Source organism: Ursus americanus, chromosome 12 (assembly GCF_024610735.1).
Source record: "Ursus americanus isolate L20-20 chromosome 12, mUrsAme1.1.p, whole genome shotgun sequence".
Taxonomy (NCBI): Eukaryota; Metazoa; Chordata; class Mammalia; order Carnivora; family Ursidae; genus Ursus; species Ursus americanus.
This window is the reverse complement of record NC_142138.1, coordinates 50,800,904-50,822,436: the sequence shown is the minus strand read 5'-3', so window position 1 is coordinate 50,822,436 and position 21,533 is coordinate 50,800,904. Positions and strand designations below refer to the sequence as shown.

At 42.4% G+C, this 21,533-nt stretch overlaps 1 protein-coding gene across 9 annotated transcripts in view; it reads right to left on the bottom strand.

The window, feature by feature from the left end:
- The window catches only part of CDC14A (cell division cycle 14A), a 190,235-nt gene that overhangs the window by 11,372 nt on the left and 157,330 nt on the right, over positions 1 to 21,533 (bottom strand). For 7 of the 9 annotated variants that reach the window (XM_045801664.2, XM_087866126.1, XM_045801665.2 and 4 more), the window contains 4 exons: positions 12,260 to 12,375; positions 10,403 to 10,450; positions 8,324 to 8,446; positions 1,260 to 7,637 (listed from right to left, as the gene is read on the bottom strand). In XM_045801664.2, coding sequence (XP_045657620.1) covers positions 7,187 to 7,637; positions 8,324 to 8,446; positions 10,403 to 10,450; positions 12,260 to 12,375 — 738 coding nt within the window. In that variant the 3' untranslated portion in view covers positions 1,260 to 7,186. Of the gene's footprint in view, positions 1 to 1,259; positions 7,638 to 8,323; positions 8,447 to 10,402; positions 10,451 to 12,259; positions 12,376 to 21,533 lie in introns of those variants that run through there. The other 2 variants (XM_045801666.2, XM_045801667.2) reach the window with 2 other exon arrangements.

Genomic DNA, 21,533 nt, shown 5'->3' with positions numbered 1-21,533 from the left:
GGTATTTTACCAAGCTCGATCTAATATTTCCATCTTATTCCAAGTCCTACTCTAAGAATCAGTAATTCCTGAAATATATATATATAACATTATTATATATATATATAACATTATTTTATATATATATAACATATTATTTTATATATGTGTGTGTGTGTGTGTGTGTGTGTGTATATATATATATATATATATATTTTTTTTTTCCCCCCTGATTAATGCCAGAACACAGAAGAACTTAACCTATTCACAGGCTACCAAGGTTGTTCTGGTCAAATTTGAGATAGAGAACACACAGAACAAACTGGTGGTCGCCAGAGTAGGGAGATGAGGGATGGGCAAAATGGGAGAAGGGGTGTGGGAGATACAGGCTTCCAGTTATAGAATGAGCAAGTCACAGGGATGAAAAGTACAACATAGGAAAATAGTGGATGGTACTGTAATAGTATCGTATGGTGACAGATGGAGCTACCCTTGTGGCGAGCACGGCATAACGCATAGAGATGTTGAATCACCGTTGTACACCTGAAACTAACGTAACATCGTGTGTCGACTACACGTCGATGAAAAAGAAGAACCACAGCCAACAAATAAATGCAAAGGGACAAAAATAATACGGGAGACAAAAATAAAGTTGCCTTATGATTACCAAAATATAAATAAATTTGCGATGGAGAACCCATCCACAGGGTCTTCGGAACCAAAGAGCAGACTAGGCTGCACCCCCCCACGCAGGAAGCTGCGTTCAAGCCAATTTCAACTGTGGCGTAAGGAGAACACTAGGGTAAAACAGGAAGTACACACACAATAGTTCATTTCAAATCTCCTTTCCACTGTAAACCAAAGGAACATTTTTAATTTCTTTCTGTATCTAGTACTATGTTAGAAAGCATAAAATATAAAAGAACTTTATGAAACTTTGCATGTCGACACACAAAGAAAGTTTAAAAGTTGGAGGCAAGTCTCATATATACGGACAATGGTAAACAAATAGACGCCCAGGTATGTAACAACAGCCACGCATACTGATAAAGTACTAATATGCATCATGGGTAGGAACAGACGTTCAAAAGGAAAACATTGGGTGGGTTCAGTTTCTGGAGGAAAGCTTCAGAGAGTAGATGGAAGGTAGTATATCTCTTTAAAAATGAGAAATTGGTAAAGAGGGCAGGGGGCTTTCAAGAAAGGGCTTTCCAAAGGCCAAGAGGTGGGCAATAACGAGAATAGGGGGGGTCGGGGACAAGGGAACCCACATTCGGGGACAAGCAGGGTAAATGAGGTACAATGATAAGATAAGGGGACCGGAGGGCCTGAGAGCTCAGTGAAAGAATTCAGGATTAATGTTCTAGCACGAGGGGATCCTGGTCACTTTTGAACAAGTAAGTAAAATGATGAGATCAGTTCTCTCTTACCTGGCAGTGCTTTAAAGGGGGCTTGGCAAACCACAGCCCAGGGGCCAAATCCAGCCCACCACCTGTTTTTGTAAATAAAGTTTCACTGAGACACAACCACACCATTTGTTTATGTATTGAGTTGAAGAGTTGGGACACAAAGCCAACACAATGACTATCCGGCCCTTCACAGAAAGAGCTTGTGTCCCTACTTACAGTATGAATTAATTAAGAGACTGAGGGAGGAAGATCATCAGTGAGGCTAACACAACAACAAAGATGAAAAACGGCAGAATAGAGGAAAATGGGAAAATTCCAAGAGACAATGAAGGGCCTCAGCAATATAAGCTACAACATCACCGTGAGAATATCTCTGGGAACGTCCAAAGACCTGTATGTAAGAATGAGAAATGAAGCTTAAGAGACGCTACTGCTTAGGAATAGTAATAAAATCACAAAAAAGATTTTAATAGGTGATGCCCAAAGCAGCTTTCAGAAGAACCTCATTATAGAGCCGCTTATCTTATTTATATTTACAGACCCTACAGCTCAATATAAGAGCTCATTCCAAAAGGCTAGTCCATATAGCTAAGATTAATGTGACCCTATGACACTGAAGTGACAAAAAATTCTTTGTAACCAACCTGACTCTATACATATATATATATTTTATAGCAAAGCACATTACTTTACAACTCCTCAAAAAGCTCACTGTTTTAAAAAAAAAGATGTTTACTAAGTACCATCGTTTTCCTTTGGGTAGTTAAGTTTCCACTTACAAAAATAAAAGTATAATTTAAAAATTAATAATAAATATATGGTGGATTTGTTGGTCATATATGATTATTTGATAGCATCACCACTACTGTGTGTAGTAAAACACGCAATAATGGTTGAACAAGCATAGCGATTACGCAGGGACACCCGGTGAGGCAGGGACGGAGGGCAGCAGATAGGGCTCAAACCAGTCTCCCTGCCCTCAGGGTTTCTACCAAGAGCTGTTCTGCACACGACTGCCAGAATTATCGTCATCGGAACATTTCTGATCAAGTCACTCTGCTGACAAGATTCTGAAAGCTCACAGTGCGCTTCCCGGTTTGGCTTCAGCTTAACCTTCCAGCCTCATCTACAGGTGACCTCCCCTGGCTTCAGCTACACGGGAGCACTCTTAAAACAATAACGGCTAGCAATTATTGAGCACCATCCGTAAGCAACTGGGCAAACTACTTCATATGATTTATCTCCTCAGTTAATCATCACAACCAGCCTAGTACAAAGATATTACGATCACTACCCCATAAGCTTCAAGGCCCCACAGTCACATAAACTCCTTTCAAAGTACACAGCCCTATGTTGTATAAAATTTACAAAAATTCCTATTTTGCCTTCTTTATCTTAAACATGGGTCCCACCAAATTGTGTAAGCTTCAGGGTGTCCAAAACCCAGATCTGCCCCTGATTATTATCATTCCCATTATTCCCATTTTACTGAGGCTCAGCGAGGTTAAACAACTCGCCAAAGTACTCACCACAAGGAAGTGGCAAGAGAGAAAATTTGAACCCAGGTCTACCTGTCTTCAGAACCCAGGAGTCTTACTACAGTACGAAGCTGCACTTCTGGTCTTATGGCTTCCGTTGCCTGCAATGGCCATTTCTCTTCTTCCTATTTTCATCACTAGATTCCCAGCAGGCTCCTAGTCACCCTCCAAAGCCCAACTAAAGGGTTATCCCTTCTTCACATCTTTCCCTGACCTCTCCTGAAAAAATGAGATATCCTTTCGCTATCCCCTTTTTTTTTTTTTAAGATTTTATTTATTTATGTGACAGAGAGACAGCCAGCGAGAGAGGGAACACAGCAGGGGAGTGGGAGAGGAAGAAGCAGGCTCCCAGCGGAGGAGCCTGATGTGGGACTCGATCCCGGAACGCCAGGATCGCTGAGCCAAAGGCAGACGCTTAACGACTGCGCCACCCAGGTGCCTAGCTATCAGTTTTAAACACCTACCACAGTATATGTATGACACAATGTAATCAAAAGAGTATGCTTTTTGGAGTCAAACTGACCTAGCTGCAAATTAGGCCTCTGCTACATATTTGTGGTACAGTCTAGGCCTAGGCCAAAATATTTAACCTCTCAAACCCTTAAATTCTTTTTTTCTTTTTAAAGATTTTATTTATTTATTCGACAGAGATAGAGACAGCCAGCGAGAGAGGGAACATAAGCAGGGGGAGTGGGAGAGGAAGAAGCAGGCTCATAGCGGAGGAGCCTGATGTGGGGCTCGATCCCAGAACGCTGGGATCACGCCCTGAGCCGAAGGCAGACGCTTAACCGCTGTGCCACCCAGGCGCCCCCAAACCCTTAAATTCTTTATCTTTAAAATGGAGGCAATAATAAATGAGTGGACTCATTTAAACACCCAACCATTCATATAACCGTTCAAGAAATACTTAGCCAGTGCCTACCGCATGCTATGCACACAGCATACAACTGCGGCATAGAAAACAGAGGCACGGTCCCTGCCCTACAGAGCTTACAGTCTAGTGGGGGCACAGATAAGTGCACAGATGATTAAAATGCAGAGCGAGAAGAGTATTGATGAAGACCAAGGCAGGGTATAAAGAGCTTATGGGGAAGGCATCACGACCTAAGCCAGACTTCGGGGTCAGTTAAGGACAGCGGAGATGAATAGCAGTTCAGGGGCAAGTCTCTTAAAAATAAAACAGAGCAAATATTCAAGACAGATACCTCAAGTAATTTCAATTTAATAAAATACTTCCACCCCACCCACACCATAATCACACGTCCCTCATTTCTTATGCATTTGAAAACTCCTCTGAATGTCAGGGAGGGAAAACTGATTTTTTTTTTTTTTTAACAATAAGTGGGTTAATAAAAATGAAACTTTGCGCATTGCGCTGGGCAGGAGAAACCTTGAGGCTCACAGAAGAGGCCAAATAAATAAAAATAAAATCGGGTGGTTTCTTGGCTTTCTGTCACAAGAATTCCTTAACATTTGCTCTTGTTTTCTGTGTTAAAGCATTTAATGACAGAACAAGGAAATCATTTTTACATTTTTCTGGGGGCTGAACTGCTGCATAAAGTGAGAGAGCAATTGCAGCTTTCAAAAGAGATGCTAATTGCAGCTTCTAAAATATTAGACTCCCCCTAAACACACGTCACCCTCATCCCCCAGGAGTTTCTGGGTCTTTCTTAAAGGTGCTGGGAGGATACTGCTGTACAGACTTCATTTCCTACCCAAGGACTTGAACACAGTTCTGTCGAGTGAGTTATTCCTCGTTCTTCAGGGGTGTACGCCTCGCAGCTTAGGAAGCTCTGGAGAGAAGGACCACCTTCTTTAGATAAAAAACCCATGATCAGAAAAGCTGTATTGGACCGATACTTTATTCCACATAACATGGGAATTTCCATCTAAATTGAGACTTTCTACCACCAAGCTAGCAGGGGTAGGACTTAGGAGCCTTTCCTCCCACAGAGGTTTTCTAGGCAAAGATAAAGGAGCGAAAGTCAGCTCTAAGAGACCTGCTGCTTCTGCCTTCCCGGGAGGGTGAGAAGGAGGAAAATGTTGTCGTGCTGGCAATTCCATTTATAAATGCTTCTCTTTACAATAAGATGACAAATTTAAGAGGCAGAAGAGGGGAACAGCAGCAGCTGCCCACACAGACTATTACTTTAAATTTAATTATTGGAAAATCACTCTATTCAGGCCAGGAGAGGGATGAGGAGAAGGAGGAGAGGTGAAGACAGATAACAGAATATGGAACGACACCAAAACTAAATTATATAAATATGGGGGGGATCAACAATCATCTAAAGAACACCCCCGTACTGCAACTAGCCAAGAGGAAAACTGAGATCCAGAGAAAGTAGAATGGTATTCTTTGTCAAGCTCCTAATGCTTCTGGTATTCGGCTGCAAATGCAGACTTCACTAACTCTTTAGCCATGAAGTCGGCAAGATATTTATGTAACTATCTGTATATCTGTACGTGTAACACTTGTTCCGAAAATGAACAGATCTGTACTCTGGTCTAAAAATGAGGCTGACCCACAATCGGTATATGAAAATACTGACAATTCAACTCCCGCTGGGAAGCACGGGACTTGTAAACCTTCTTACGAAAAGGTAAATACCTATCATTTTCCATCTAACCCCTTAATTACTAAGATTTAAGTTTTACTGATATACTTATACCCATAACATAGTGAGATCAGAGGCAAATTAAGGGGAGGAGTGGGCTGGCAGTTGCTTGGGGCCCTGATCTATACAGGAATCTAAAATAATGCTGAAAAAATCATGGGGAATAAAATCTTATGGGGAAAATTATACAGCTGACCCTTGAACAATGCATGGGTTAGGGGTGTCAGCTCCCACGTAGTCAAAAATCAGCACCTAACTTTTGACTCCCCCAAAACTTAACTACTAATAACCTACTGTTGACCAGAAGCCTTAGCAAGAACATCAACAATTAATATATGTATTAGATACTGTATTCTCACAATAAAGTAAACTAGAGAAAAGGAAATGTTCTTTGGAAAATCATAAGAAAGAGAAGACACACTTACTGCACCGTATTTATTGAAAGAAATCTGTGTATAAGTGGACCCTTGCAGTTCAAGCCTGTGTTGCTCAAGGGTCAACTGTATGTGCCAGGAAGGACTGCATGTGCATAGAAGAGAGAAAAAAAAAACCTCTGAAAAGAGGCTGAGGTGGGGATGGGAGTGGTCATCAGTCCACCCAACGCACAGGTGCGTGCACTGCATCCTCGTGTTAGAAAAGGGGGTCCCTAAACTACCATCTAAGGAAAGTGGGTCTCGCTAACTATTCCCATGGGGCTAAGATTCCCCAGGAAAGGCATGCTACCCTCCCCCTGCTCCCCTGCAGAAATCAGCCTCTCCCTGGACAATGGCTGAGGAGTCCCAGCCCTCCCAGGACACTGGAGCTGGCTTGTGCCCTGACTGGAATCACTCTGATAAACATTTCTTTGATTTGTGAGATCAATTTCTCCTTCCCATTTCGTCCTTGTTCTCTAAAATCAAAACTCACATCCCCATAGATCTCAATTCCCTTTGAGGCAATCAAAATATGTGATTAAAATGATTCATAGAGCGGGTGAACCACAAGATTTGACCTAACAGGGATTTCTGGTTAAAAGGCGGGGCTTGGCAACCTAAATACTGAGCTCATAGGGAGAAAGTGTTTGGCGATCTTTCGTCCTGTCTCTAGAAGACTGATGGCTAATTCCAAACATCTTCCATCGTACTCTGCCTTCCCCTCTCCTCCCTCCTAGATACCGACCTATAAGCCTTCTTTACCAACACCTCCCGTTTGCCACGTCGTTAATTCTGCAGGGTCAGTTCCCTGCAGGACGTGACATATTCAGGGGCCTAACAGTTCTGAGAAGATCCTGTTCATTCGGCACCTTCCACATTTAAATACTCCAAAATTCATTCATGAACACATGATGCGGAGAAGGGACGATTCCTAATACCACCACAACCAAAGCCAATACCGTCTGTTATCTGAATCAGAGCCTGGCTCAGCACCGGATACGCAGAGTGATTTGCAACCTGAACTGAAAAGTAACTTGAGTCAACAGTGTCCATGATGAAGGGAATAAAAGCTGTTCCCCTTCGAAGAGAAATCACCTAAAGAGGAGTGGGAGGAGGAGGACAAAAAGAAGGAAGGAAGAAACCCCAGTTGAAACTTGGCATTTACTTGAAGAGGAGCCAGCAGAATGGACGTGCATGGACAGTTTCACAGCACAGAGGGAAGGCATCGCTCAGAAGGCTTCCTTGGCGCTATTAAATTTCTTGGGCGGCAGCCTTGGCTGGGAAGGCAAGGCACAGAAGTTGCGTTCAGGGTTCTGAGGACCAAGAGGTGGTGTCTGCGAACTTACGGGGATTGAACGGCTCAGGAATCTCGCTGAGGAAGAAGAGAGGCCGGTGTAGGAGGGCCGGAGGAGGGCGGGGTGCTCCTCCGTCTTGACGCCGTGGGGGCTCGGCTGGCTGCTCAGGGGGCTCCCACTGCTGCTGCTGCTTCTGCTGTACTGGTTGTTGTTGAGCTCAGGGTAATTTCTGGCAGGCGGCTGGTTGCTGCCGTTCAAGAGGCTGGTGAGCGGGCTGGCTATGAAACCCGCCTTGGAGGACGAGGAGGCCTTTTTGTTCTCTGGCTCCTGTGTTGCAGCGTTCAAGTTCCCTAGAGAACTGGCTAGCCGGGAGTTTATGGAAAAGCTGAATGGAAAACACAGGTGGGGAGGACATAGACAACGATGTATACTCATGCAGAGTTCATGTTTCTAGAACACATAATTAGGACATGAGGGGAATGGGATGCAGACAGTTCTGATCAATGCAAATGGCAACAGAATGGCTTCTTTATTGCTCTTGGTGACAATATCATATGGGGCCTTGAGTTATACATGTTAACTTCCTGTCTGAGCAGTGAATTAAGACCCAAGAAGCTGGCTTAACCACTCTGACTGAGTGGTTAAGAGATAGAACATCTGGGGGCTCTATGTGTCCTGAGGCAGAGGGTAAATGAAAAGGGCTGTATAACAGGAGAGTAAAAAGTAGTAAGATTAAGTGTAAGATTTACCTTACACGTACTCATTCTAATGTCCCTACCCATCGCAGGAGAAATGACCATACCACATATCGTTAGTCTGTGCCACGGAACTCCAATTTCCACGTTAGGCAAGCTGGAGCTTCACTATAGAAAGGGATGCCATACAGCACTCCCTCCACGGCCCTGTCCCCCACCACGTGAGACAGGAACAGAAGCCCCGGAGGGTCACAGAGCCTTCTGTGATTTCTCCCCTTCTCCCTGATCCCCTCCTCTGGCAAACTTCAGCCAAACTCATTGTCTGCTGCAGACTCCCTTTACCTCCCACTGGTATCTGAGAAGTAGAGAAAATTACCTTCTTACACTGGCACCTGAGGACAAAGAACCTCTGTTTATCCTCTTGGCCGTCGCTGAAGGGGACAAAGCCACTTTTGAGGTCTTCAAAGTAGTTGCAGATCCTTGTGGGGATGAAGTCAATCTTGGTGGAGAAAAAGGGGCAAAATGTCACACAAAAGTGGTGTCACCTTAATATTCAGCAATCACCTAAGACAGGGTGAACTAATAACATTAAAGAGATCACAGCAGGTCACGGTAACAGTGACAGTTCTCTCTTCTGCGAACCTTAAAGATGGTAATTCAGCTCGTCCTCACAACAACCCTATGAAGTAGCTAAGATTGCAAACCCCACTTTGCAAGTGAGGAAACGGAGCCACGAAGGAAAAGCTCCTCATCCAAAGTCACTCAGTAAGCAAGGGACAGAGCTGGGATTCAAATCCAGGCTCCACAGTCCTGTCCTTAACCATGATCTTGCCATGCTTGGTCGCCTCCCTTCTTCGATGGCAGCGTTCATTCTTCACATGTCCTTAGCGTCTACTTCTTTCTATTTTAAATCTGGCTCTTCTCTCCACTCTGCAACTGCCCCAGGTGAGGCCGTCACTACTCCTTCCTCTCGACTACTAGCAACATCTTATAATCTTATTCCTTAAAATTCAAATTCTGAAAAGCTTCTGGTGGAATCTGAAATATTTAATTATGTCGCTCCGCTGTTTAAGCCATTTAATCTTTCCTCGGTGCCCAGGAAGCCTGAGCTCCTTGGCTGTACTTATGAAACCCTCCAAAATCTGGCATTAGCCTTTGTGAGCAGGTCCTTTCTACCCACGCTTTCCCACTAGACACCTCTACTCCAGCGACATAAACTGTTCTGAGTGGCCTGAATGGACTGCATTCACACCTGTGTCCAGCCTACAAATGCTGTTTTTCCTCCCAGAGCATCCTTTCCTCTCCTCACCTCCCCTCCACCTCCATCTGCCTCATTCCCATTGCTTATCCTTTGCTGGTCCAATCAGCTGGTACCCTATAAAGCAAGCCTTCACTGAATTCCCAGGCAGGGTAAGCATCCCTGTAAATCATAGCCCTTTCGCCATATTTCATTGTCTGGTATTTGTCTATTTCCCTTGATATAAGCTCCATTGAGGGCAAAGGACTGTCTTTCATTTCTATTCCCAGTGGCTAGTCCAGTGCCAGACTCAGAGAGGATATTCACTAATGTTTGAGGGAAAATGGACTCAAACCTGGACAGCCAGGTCCCAGTCACAGTTTTAATACCAACCCTGTTTTAACCTAAACAAACCATTTAATGCACCCGGACCTTGTTTTCCTATAAGCTTGCTTACTTTCCTATAAGATTCTTTCCTTCATCATCCTCCCCCCAAACATTTTAAGTACATGGTTTGCCTCTAAAACACGAATTGGAAAAGTGGTACAAGAAAGCAGCTCAAGTTTCTGGAGAAGTCTGAGTCCTCTTAGAACTGCCCGCACAAAACAACCCTAAAACATTGGGCTGAATAAGAACCAGAGGTGAGGGGTGACTCAGCTTTCCACCCCTATCTCATCAACAGTCTTGGCAAACATGTCCATGGCCCTCACCAAGCCCTACACCGCACTCTGGTACCACTGGGACCTTGAAACCACCCTGGGACTGTTTGGGGGACATTTTTCCAGAGAGAAACACTAATGTTTCCTCTTCAGATGGAGGATGGGGAAGGCAACAAAACTAGAAAACAAAGAGCAAACACATGTAAAACTAAGGGTTTTAACAGAAATGTTAAAACCTCAAGGCAAAATCAGTCACTGGATTGAAAGGCACGTTGCTGAGCAAGCATAGTTTCTTAGAGACCCTAGAACGTGCCGGAAGCACAGACGACACTGACGTGACTACCGCAGCCACACCTACGGGCACCTCAGGAAAACAAAAATCCCCTTCATGGTGAGCATTAAAAATAAGGTGTAGTGTAACAATCTGGAACAGAAAGGAAGGGACTTAAAAAGTGAAAAGCTGTGTGCAATTTGTTTTCACCAGTTTCAGGGTTGGGAAATGTATCTAAAGGGGAGCATTTATTTACAAGCTACTAGAAATTCACCTCAGTAACAGTACCTGAAAGGCTGGGACACTGCTCTTGGGTGCCCTTTCATATCATCCAACCTACGGAAATCAAAGACAAATGCTCACGCATCACCGGGTTCACACATTTAAGCAAAGACCAAAAGGAGTCAGACCAGTAAAAATATTAAATTGGCAAAAGGGAGAAACCTCCCAAATGGATTTTAGTACTCATTCCGTTTCTAAAATAAATCCTAGAACCAGCAGGAAACCCATTTTGGCCATTTTGTTTCATCTTGAATTTAATTAACAGCAAATGGCTTTAAATCAGAAGGTGATGTTGCAGCCACACAGGGTAAAAAAAATGTTCGACGATGCTACCATGATGCCGGTAGGAAAAACTGAATTCTAAAAAAATGGGAAAATTTCTGAGAATTAAAAAAAAATAGAAAAACCATATTGGAGTAGCCTTCGAAAATTTGGGTAGTGGAGGTTCTCTCACTTCTTTTGCCTACTTATGTGCCAAGTCATATGCCACTGTATCCCTCCCTCCCCCTTATGATTTCTTCAGAATCAAATCTAAATCTGTTTGAAACTAGTTTTAAGCAATACAAAGCCATTTCTTAAGAGTTTCAAGGGAAAAAATGGCAAATAAAGAGATTAGTAATCTTGAAGAAACTTCCACTGACTTAGATGATATCCATAGCGAGCAGAGCACAGACTGACAGCACTGGGTGTGAATATCATGCCAACTCCATCCCACTGGGGGGGGATTTAACCTTTCTAACCTCAAGCAACCAACCCAAACGTGGGTAATGATGCATACCTTTTGTGTTAATTCAGTTAACCCTCATATCCAAACTAAACACCTAACATGGCTCCTAACCGTAGTAGCTGCCCAGTGAATGGTACGTCTCTTCGATTTTCTAGTGCTAGTTGGCAGTTACTACCAAGCACCAGGCTTGCTATCCCATCATCTAATGTTACTATACTTCTCATGTTACCATCACCTTGAATTTGAGCCACATAAACCTTCATTCTTCAGGTCAGGGAACCAGTAATCAAAGCATAGGTAATGATGCGCTCAGACCTAATCTGACTTGTGTTATAATCCTCCCAGATAACACATGAAAACTAAAGTCTCTGAGTCTGTTTGACATGTATCATGCTGGCAAAACACCCCTCTTTCTGTGCATGTCTCTCACTTAAAAAGCAAAGCAAAGTAGCCATTTCCCATTATAATCATCTGTGAACTTGTCACTACCCCATATGTTACAGTAAAGAATCCGGAAGACATTCACAGATTTTTGCATACATTGATCCTGAAGACTTTCTTTTTTAACTAATCTGAACCATTAGCAGGTTCCAAATGTTGTGATCACAAGTCAGGTTCCATCAATTGATTTCGATTAGTAATTTTAGACTTCAAACTCAGGACGGTTATAACTTCACAGACACAGGTAAGAATTATTTATTCAATTCTCAAATACAGAGCATAAAGCTAAGGAGTTAGGATATACCAAAGCTTGGCATTCAATACTTTTCTGCACACTCTAGATTCAAAACAAAAGCCTCAGCACACCTGTGAGGATTTGCCACAAGACAGGACACCCACTCATGGGGGAAGAGTAGAATTCCAAACGGAATTTTGAGCACAGTCCCAGAGACACCCAATGGCATAGCAGTTTAAGGTGGGATTCCAGACACTGAGATTCCAGGAGCTGCTTTCTGTAAGCTTCTAAAGCTCAGCTGCTCCCAATACGACAAAATAATAAACAACACAAAATAGTAATAAACCAAAAAGCAAGAGGTAAACATGGCACTTGTAGAATGATATTCAAAAGTGAAGATGAAACATTCTATCCACAAATGGAGGCACAATATAAATTTACAAGTTTAAAATGCATCTACCTAAATGCACAGGATGGTGAGGAGCGTGGCTGTCTCTGACTTTTTAAGGCACGTAGTTTGTCTCCCTGGGTTATACTATTTTTCATTTCCACATCTTCATCCTCTTCTAAATTATTCTGTAAAAAAAAATGCATGGTCCACAGAAAGGTTATTATGAATAATTTTGCTTTACATAGATTTCCTAATAGACTATAAACTATATAATTCATATAGATTGTCTTAATATAGATTATCGTAAATAGCTTTAGTGAACTACGAATTCAGCATTGTCTGTATATATACTAAAGAATGTTCAACTATTCGGGGCGCCTGGGTGGCACAGCGGTTAATCGTCTGCCTTCGGCTCAGGGCGTGATCCCGGCATTACGGGATCGAGTCCCACATCAGGCTCTTCCGCTATGAGCCTGCTTCTTCCTCTCCCACTCCCCCTGCTTGTGTTCCCTCTCTCGCTGGCTGTCTCTCTCTGTCGAATAAATAAATAAAATCTTAAAAAAAAAAAAAAAAAGAATGTTCAACTATTCATCAATTAAATATACTGGTCAAAGTCCAAATCAAAGCATGGGTCTAAATGTGGTAGAATTTAAAAGGAGCTCTTTGTTACAAGGGACCACAACCAAAGAGACTCTCATGCAGACAAAATCCTGCTTTGGAATACAGCTCAGATACAGGTTGGTTCAGTAATAGATACATTACATTACAAATGTGTTTCCAGAGACTACTCGGGTCCATCATTGCAAACTTTATAACTTGTTTACAAAAATGAAAGACAAAACAATTTAGGCTATCTAGACCACAACTTACCGGGATCAATTAACACTAGTAAAAGCACTCAAGACCTTCCCATAAGGAGTTAAAGCTTACTAGACTGGGAAAGTGTTTCCTGCTGAAATAAGTCTTAGAGATTGAAAACCAGAAGTACCACACAAGGTCTTTTCACATGCTAGCTCACATTTAATTTTTACAACTCAGGGCGGGGAGGACACTGTGGCCCATAAAGATGAAAAAAAGGAGGTGCTCATTGAAGCTAAGAATATTGCCCAAGCTCCCCGAAGCTCTTCACGAAAGCTATGATTTTCAAATCGGATTTCTTGACCCCAAATACAATGGTACACTAACATTGCACCAGTAAAGATTTTATTTTGCCCGTTTCCTCCCCTGAATAATTCATATGCCTTAAATTTGCTAAGATTCCTTGCAGCCATCAGAGTCCCCTCCCCTCTTTAAAGCCAGATCTCTTATTTGATGAAGGATATACAAAAATATACTTCCTTCAGTCACATTCTAGTCATTTCTAATAGCCATTCCTGGCTCAACACATTTCTTTGCTCACTGCCACCTAGGTTGGGTTGCGTGGATACATCTGGGGTCAGTAGGCCTGTCCTGGGTAAAAAAGACCACATGTTACTACTATAACTCTGAGTTTAAAAAAGAAAAATAGACATACAAAGCACATAGCTGGTAGGAAAGAGGAAATGAAGATGAAAGCTTCCTAGAGGAGGAAATCCCTTTAGTGAGTCTTAAAGAATGAGTGTGGCAGGAAGCAGGCCAAGATCACAGGAAGGCTCATCCTCGCAAAGAACACCAGTTCAACAGTCACAGGTTCATGGAGCCTTGAAGTCAGAAGGTTCTCTTAAAGTCATAAGTTGCCCATACATAAAGTCCCCAGGAATCGGTTATATCGTTCGTCTCTGTCCATACAACCCGTGGGGAGGAATCCATTACCACCCAAGGAAGCCTGCAGGAATAGAAATAAGGCAGGCCTGAAGGCTAGGCTTGTTAGCAGGACGGTACCTGAGGAGGTGGGCTTAGCTTCACCTAGCAATCAACATGGGTGTTGTTACCGGTTACTTGTACCTGATGGAAGGACCAGCACACAGCCAGATCTCTAGAATATGGGACTTGCTTCTTGAACGACCTGACAGGATCCTCACCTTTATTGGTCAGGTTCACTATCTAACGGGCACCTTTGTGGGAAAGCCAGGAAAGCTTGTGTGTCCTTCTAACCAGGAGGATCTTTGTATTCCCAACTCTGAAAGGCCTTCAAAATTCTAAGGAAGGGGCGCCTGGGTGGCACAGCGGTTAAGCGTCTGCCTTCAGCTCAGGGCATGATCCTGGCGTTGTGGGATCGAGCCCCACATCAGGCTCCTCCGCTATGAGCCTGCTTCTTCCTCTCCCACTCCCCCTGCTTGTGTTCCCTCTCTCACTGGCTGTCTCTATCTCTGTCAAATAAATAAATAAAATCTTTAAAAAAAAAAAAATTCTAAGGAAAAGGGAGCCTCAACCGGGAATTCCAAAATTCAACCCAACAGTCAAATGTAAAGGTAGAACAAAGATACAAAAATTCACCTCCCACACAATCTCTCAGAGAAAACTATTATGGGATGTACATCAGGGAAAAGTTAAGAAGACAATGGGAAATCCAGGAAAATTAGGACTTCAGCTGAAGAGTGTGAAAAAAAGGCCTCAGGTCAGAACTGTACAGTAGGGCTTGAGAACAACCAGCCCAGGGTGGGAAGGAGAAGCCTCTTTGGGAAAAGAATGAACTTGGTAAAAAAATTTTTCAGTGTTAAGACTTTGAAAAAATTTTAAATTGCTTGACACAATTTGGGGGAGGAGGGAATAGCCTTATTTTTTTCCCAAATAGACAGAAAAGTATGGAAATAAAAAGGCAATTAACTCACACCTGAACTCATATAACATTGTGTCAACTATACTTCAATAAAAAAATAAATAAATAAATGTAAAACACCACAAAAATAGGTAATTAACTCTGGGAAAATCAAAGAGAGGTTCAACAAAGGAAACAGAGTAGACTACCACCCTCAAGAGCGAACAATCTTTACGTGGTAATAATGTACATATTATTGGGTTTAACCAAAAATTACGATGCAGCCATACTGGGAAGCACGGGGGGTGGGAGTAACACTTGGGGAGAGGGGGAGAGCTGAAATCTTGTCCACCACAACCAGGAGGCAATAAAAAAATGTCCAAAATCAATAAACTGTTTTAAATATCATTATGAGCAAGACACGGATGTGCAGGAATACGGTGGTAAAACTGCTGATGTACTTTGCTCAGAGCCCCCCTTCTGGGAACTGGTTTGGGAACTGGTCTAGGAGTACAGAAAGGTGGGTAGGAGGCTGATATTTTGTATTAGAATTCAGTACTTTTTGACACTTCTAAAAGTGGTCACATATTACTTGAAAAAATAAATACTAATGTAACAAGATACACAGTTAAAAAAATTAACAGTATGTTTTACATTATAGTTATGTCATGTGTATTTTGTCTCCCACTTTATTATGTATCTTTTTTTTTATAAAGATTTTATTTATTTATTCGACAGAGACAGAGACAGCCAGCGAGAGAGGGAACACAAGCAGGGGGAGTGGGAGAGGAAGAAGCAGGCTCCTAGCGGAAGAGCCTGATGTGGGGCTCGATCCCAGAACGCCAGGATCACGCCCTGAGCTGAAGGCAGACGCTTAACCGCTGTGCCACCCAGGCGCCCCTACTTTATTGTGTATCTTAAAGGTGAAATCTTTTTTAAAATATAATACATTTCAAATGTAAAAAACAACAAAAACACTGCAACAGAGAGCCATGTACCTAACTAGCCAGATTCAATGTATTTTCTACTTAAGCTCCTTCTCTTAAGGAGTTTACTTAAATACACTAGCTCTCAAAGAAAAAGAAAACATTACTTATTAAGTCCCAGCTCTCAACCTCTGGAGAATGAAACCATGTCTTTCCTAAAGAAAAAAAATATATTTTTCTCCCTATGATACTTGTTTGTATGTAATGACAAAATACAGATAAGAGTGAAAAAAATATTAAAACCACCTACATATTTACCATCAGAAGCAAAACCCATTGGCACTCTGGCATATAGTCTTCCAGATTTTTCCCTGTGCTCTACATACCATCCCCCAAAACACTTCTTCCTGACAAAAAGAGGTTGAGCTACATATACGCTGCTCTGTAACTTACTTATTCACCTGAAAAATATATTGTTGAAAGTATTTCAGGATAAATTTAGAAACACAAAACCCCAAAAACCTCTTCATTATTCTTCTTTATGCCTCCATAAAATTCCATTGTCTAGATATACCAAATTTTATTTATTTTCCCCTGGTTCAGGCTGTTTTCTGTCTTTCATCACTATGAACAGCTCCAACAAACATCCTCCTTTATACATACGGCTTTAAACACTGTCCTATTATTGTCTTAAGATAGATTCATGGAAGTGGAATCGCTAAATATATTGTGAAGTCTTCTGCCACGCGTTATCCAATTGCCCTCCATTTTAAACTCCAACTGGCAATCTTTAGGAGTTTTTATTGCCCAAATCCTTGCTAATACTGCATACATTCTTTAATCTCACACAACTTGAGAGGCAGAAATAGCATCGTGTCATTTAAATTTGTGTTTCTTTTATTTCTCGGGCAGTAGAATGTTTTTTATGCTTACCAGCCATGAGGATTCCTATTCTGTTTTATTTGTGTATGTGGCATATTCACATTGATTTTTAAGAGTTCTTTACGTTAAAAAAAACACCCTAATTTGAATATGTTGCAAACATTTCTTCTTACATGCTGACTGTGAGGAGAATGAACTGGAGAAGGTGAAGTCTGTGGGGCGGGGAGGAGGGGGACATAGTTTAGTGGCTCTGGCAGTGGTCTGGTTTAGTATATGAGAGAACACTTAAGTCAGGACCTGGAAGGGTAGAGGGTGGGAAAAGATCCAGACATGCAATACAGGTCTGAAGAAATCTGCTAAAATACAAATCACGCTATTTTGTATCTCCATGTATCAACCCTTATTTTATTTCTGTGACTTTTGTATGAAGCTTCAGACATTTTTAGGACTAAGAGGCATAGAACATGTAAGTCATAAAATTCTCAGTAAGGGATTAATAGCCTTCAGAATCTTGGCAAAAAGTTATGCAACGTTATTCAAAATACATTTAAGTTAAATTAAATAATTAAGAAACTAGAAAGCTGTAAGAACAAGGACTCTGGCCTTCTGGAATCCTAAGTATGACACACAGACATGAACAGAACTAAGCCCTATATTTATCAGGGCACTTAGAAGACAAACACCTGTGAGGGGAAAACATATTAGAAAACACAGTTCCTTTTATCATGAGGGCATGAATCAATCCCAAGAATTGGGGGACCTGGGCTAGTTTGAAGACTTTTCTCAACAGGTGCTGGGAGGTCTCATTCTTCCTACCAAACTCATTCCATATAATAACTAATGAATAGTCACAACCGATGAATGCAGGGAAGCTAACCTAGGCCTCTCCTGTGCCCTTGGGCTCCAGCCCCTCTCTCCACAGAGTCCCAGTGCAGACCCTCTCTTGCCCTGAGCTGCTTAGATCCCCTAGAATCTGCTGAAAAAGAAACAAAGTCACGTGGTTGCTGGTGGAACAAAGTGAGAAAGGGAAGACCCTCATATCTTCGCTCCCCCAAGAAACGGGTCTGTTGTCAGACTCCCCACTGCCCTCTGGAGGGTCGAGCACCAGCTCTTTCTTTTGGATACCAGCCTGCCCTACATAAAGGCAGGGAAATGAGAGCAAACTAAAATCATAAAGAAGGACCATTTCAAAAGACGTACTTATTTACAGATGATGGTCTAGCGAAAGAACAAATAATAGTGCAAAGTAGAAAGATTTATTTTATGCCATCGGTTGCTCTCTAAATATAGACAAGATGAAAATGAAAATAAAATGTGTTCATAGGTTTCAGTTGGATAAAGTAATTACTGACCAACGCATTAATCAAATGGTGACAGAGTAAGCTACTGGGGAGGCTGCGGTGTGTGCCATTAAGAAAAAAATCTATTAGATAAAATAGAGCACACTAGGGGAAAAAGATGGAAGAGTTATAATAGAAAAATGACATAAAAAGAGAGTTTGAAATAGAAATGAGTAAAAATAGAAGTGAAAGGATTGGAAGAGAAAGATGATAATGGACTTTTAGCAGGTTTAAGTGATTTGGCTAGGAAAGGTGGCTGGGTCATCTCCAAAATTCTTTCAGCTCTCAGATGCTGAAACTGTGAGATGTAAAAGCTGGGGAAAGGCAAAGATGTCATCTTCATAACAAGTTGCTTCTGATCATAAAAAGTTTGGATTTATCAGAGCCCCCGAATCCATCTTCTCTCCTTCCTCACTGCCACCGGTTAAGACCTTTACCACCTGGGACCACTCCCCCATCACCAACTTCCTGGCCTCCCACCCCTGGCCACACACAGACCCCAGTACCCCGTCCACCTCACAGCCAGAGCGGTCTCCTGAAACCCTGGCTCTGTGTTGTACTGTCACTCTCCTCTCCTAGAGCCTCTCCCGGATCCCAGTGGCATTCAGATTGGAACTGGAATGCCATAGTGGTCCCAAGAGTGGAAAGAACAGTGCTTGAAAGTAGGGTCTTAGAGAGTTAATTTTTTACTTCATGGATTTTTCTCTAAGATGCACCCTGTAGATGGGCATTTGATGTAAAAGAGCAAAGGATTCTATAAATCACAGTATCCCCATGATGTAATTAAAACACTACATTCTTGGGGCACCTGGCTGGCTCAGTCAGTGGCGCTTGTGTGTGACTCTTGATCTCTGGGTTGTGGGTTCGAACCCCATATTGGGTGTAGAGACTGCTTAAAAATAAAACCTTTAAAAATTAATTAATTAATTAATTAATTAATTAAAACACTACCTTCTTCTTTACCTGTCAATTTATGTGAACTTGGCTGAACATGAGCAGCACCTGTCCCTAATTAATCTCTCAAAGTCAAGAGCATCTGATTGATTGGAGTGCTAATATTGCATTATCACCCCGGAGAAGGAAAAGTTAACAATCACAATTCCAGGAGAAATTTATTGGGACGGGCTGGCTAAGGTTATGCTCAAACTTACTGGTGTAATATACTAAAGCCACACGTAGGACCTCATGCAGAGGCCGCAGGGTATGGAGAGAGGCCTCAGGTGGGTGGCTGAGAAGAGACTCTGAAGCCAGAGCGCCTGCGTCTGACCGCTCAGCTCCACTGCATGCTTTGTGATCTTGGGCAGACAGTTTACCTTTCTCTACCTCAGTTATGCCATCTGTTAAAAAGGGCCTAGGAACAATGCCGATTTCATACAGCTGTTATAAGAATTAAGAGTTAATCCATGTAGGGGCACCAGGGTGGCTCACTCGGTTAAGTGTCTGCCTTCAGCTCTGGTCCTGATTCCAGCATCCTGGGATCAAGCCCCACATCAGGATCCCTGCTCATCAGGGAGTCTGCTTCTCTCCCTCCCTCTGACCCTCCCAACTGCTCATCCCCCACCCCCAATAAATAAATAAAATGTTTTTTAAAAACATCACTTTGGGGCACCTGGGTGGCTCAGTCGGTTAAGCATCTGCCTTTGGTTCAGATCATGATCCCGGGGTCCTGGGATTGAGCCCCAAGTTGGGCTCCCGGCTCAGTGGGCAGTCTGCTTCTCCCTCTCCCTCTGCTCCTCCCAACTACCTGCCCCCCAGCTCATGCCCTCTCTCTCAACTTAATTTCCCACTTGGAATTCACAAGAATGACAAAGATATCAGTACCTCCATTACACTCACTTTTGAATAAATTAATTCCTCATATTCATGAGATGCTCTGGAGCCAACATCAGACAAGCATGGCAAGAAAAGGGCTCGAAAGTGTTATCTACGCACAGCACATCACCTAACTATGAAGTGGTCCAAAACCTATGTATGTGTTGCTGTCTGAAATCTTAACCACACCATCGCTCCGTGGCATTTTTGAATTCTTGCATTTCTGCGCTCTAATTTCAAAAATTGTACCCCTTCTGAACGGCTAGAGCTAAAGTAATTAATTTGGGGGTGCAGGGGATAAGAAAGAGGAAAAGAAACAGCCCTATATCTGAATACATGCTCATATTTAAAACTGACTTATTTTAAATTTCATATTTCATTCTTCACCCTTTCAGTGATAAATAAATGTCAATTAGTTTTAAGTTCAACAAGTCGAGATCTAAAAAAGTATGAGAACAAAATGTTTTAACTACCAGATGTTAGTTTAATATGGATTATGATCTAGAAAACATTATATTCCTATAAGATAAATGTTTCCCAGATAGGCGGACAAATTGTATGTGTATCTTTTCAGAGGTCATAATTCAAAGCACTGTTTACTTGAACAAAACCTGAGAAGGAAATGCTGACCAGAGCAAGAAAAGTATTCTTGCTTAGCTATATTATCACATTAAAATGTCAGTTCAGATCCTTTTGTTTGCTTTGAATAGGCCAGACTACAACACAGAGACAAGAAAAGTCAACAAAGGGTCTGAACATCAACATGACCTTGGCTAAGATTTACGTTTTGTCAGGACAAATGATTCACATAAACAAACTCAGCCACTTCGTCAGTGGCTGTCCTGGAGTAGAGACCACGGAGTTGAAAAATTGGTTCTTCTGGCAGTCTCCACCCTGTGTCCTTGAAGAAAGCCCACTCTCCCTATTGCCAAGCACTCTGGTTATCTTCCTTGGTGAAAGAAACCTGTTTCGCATACAACACTTGCTCACCTAAAATAGCTATGATGCATTCCTTCCATTTTGGGTTCCCTGAGGGCCAAACTTGAACCACAGTATTTTGCTCAAGACCCTTGGGGCGCCTGGGTGGCTCAGTTGTTAAGTGTCTGCCTTCGGCCCAGGGCATGATCCCGGGGTCCTGGGATTGAGCTCCGCATCAGGCTCCCTGTTCTGCTGGGAGCCCGCTTCTTCCTCTCCTGCTCCCCTGCTTCTGTTCCCTCTCTCACTGGCTGTGTCTCTCTCTCTGTCAAATAAATAAATAAAATCTTCAAAAAAAAAAAAAAAAAAGACCCTTGTCCGGGTCCAACAGGTCACCGCCTAATAGAATGTAAATCCATACCTGCTGCCTAAACATTATTTTGAAGATTTATTTATTTATTTGAGTGGGGGGAGGGGCAGAGGGAGAGGAAAAGAACCACAACCTACTGAGCAGGGAGCCTGACGTGGAGCTCGATCCCACAGCCCCTAGATCATGACCTGAGCCGAAACCAAGAGTCAGATGCTTAACCGATGAAGCCACCCAGGCGTCCCACTGCTTAAATATTTTTAACAGCTCTTTTTGCTCCTTCAGAGATATAAAAATATAACTACAAACCAAGTGCTTAGTTTTACCTCAGGGATATTGTGGTAGAAAGAGCTAAACCAGGAGGGAGACTCCCAATCTCAAGGTGGTCCCACTACTAAACAACACCATGACCTTCAGCACGTCA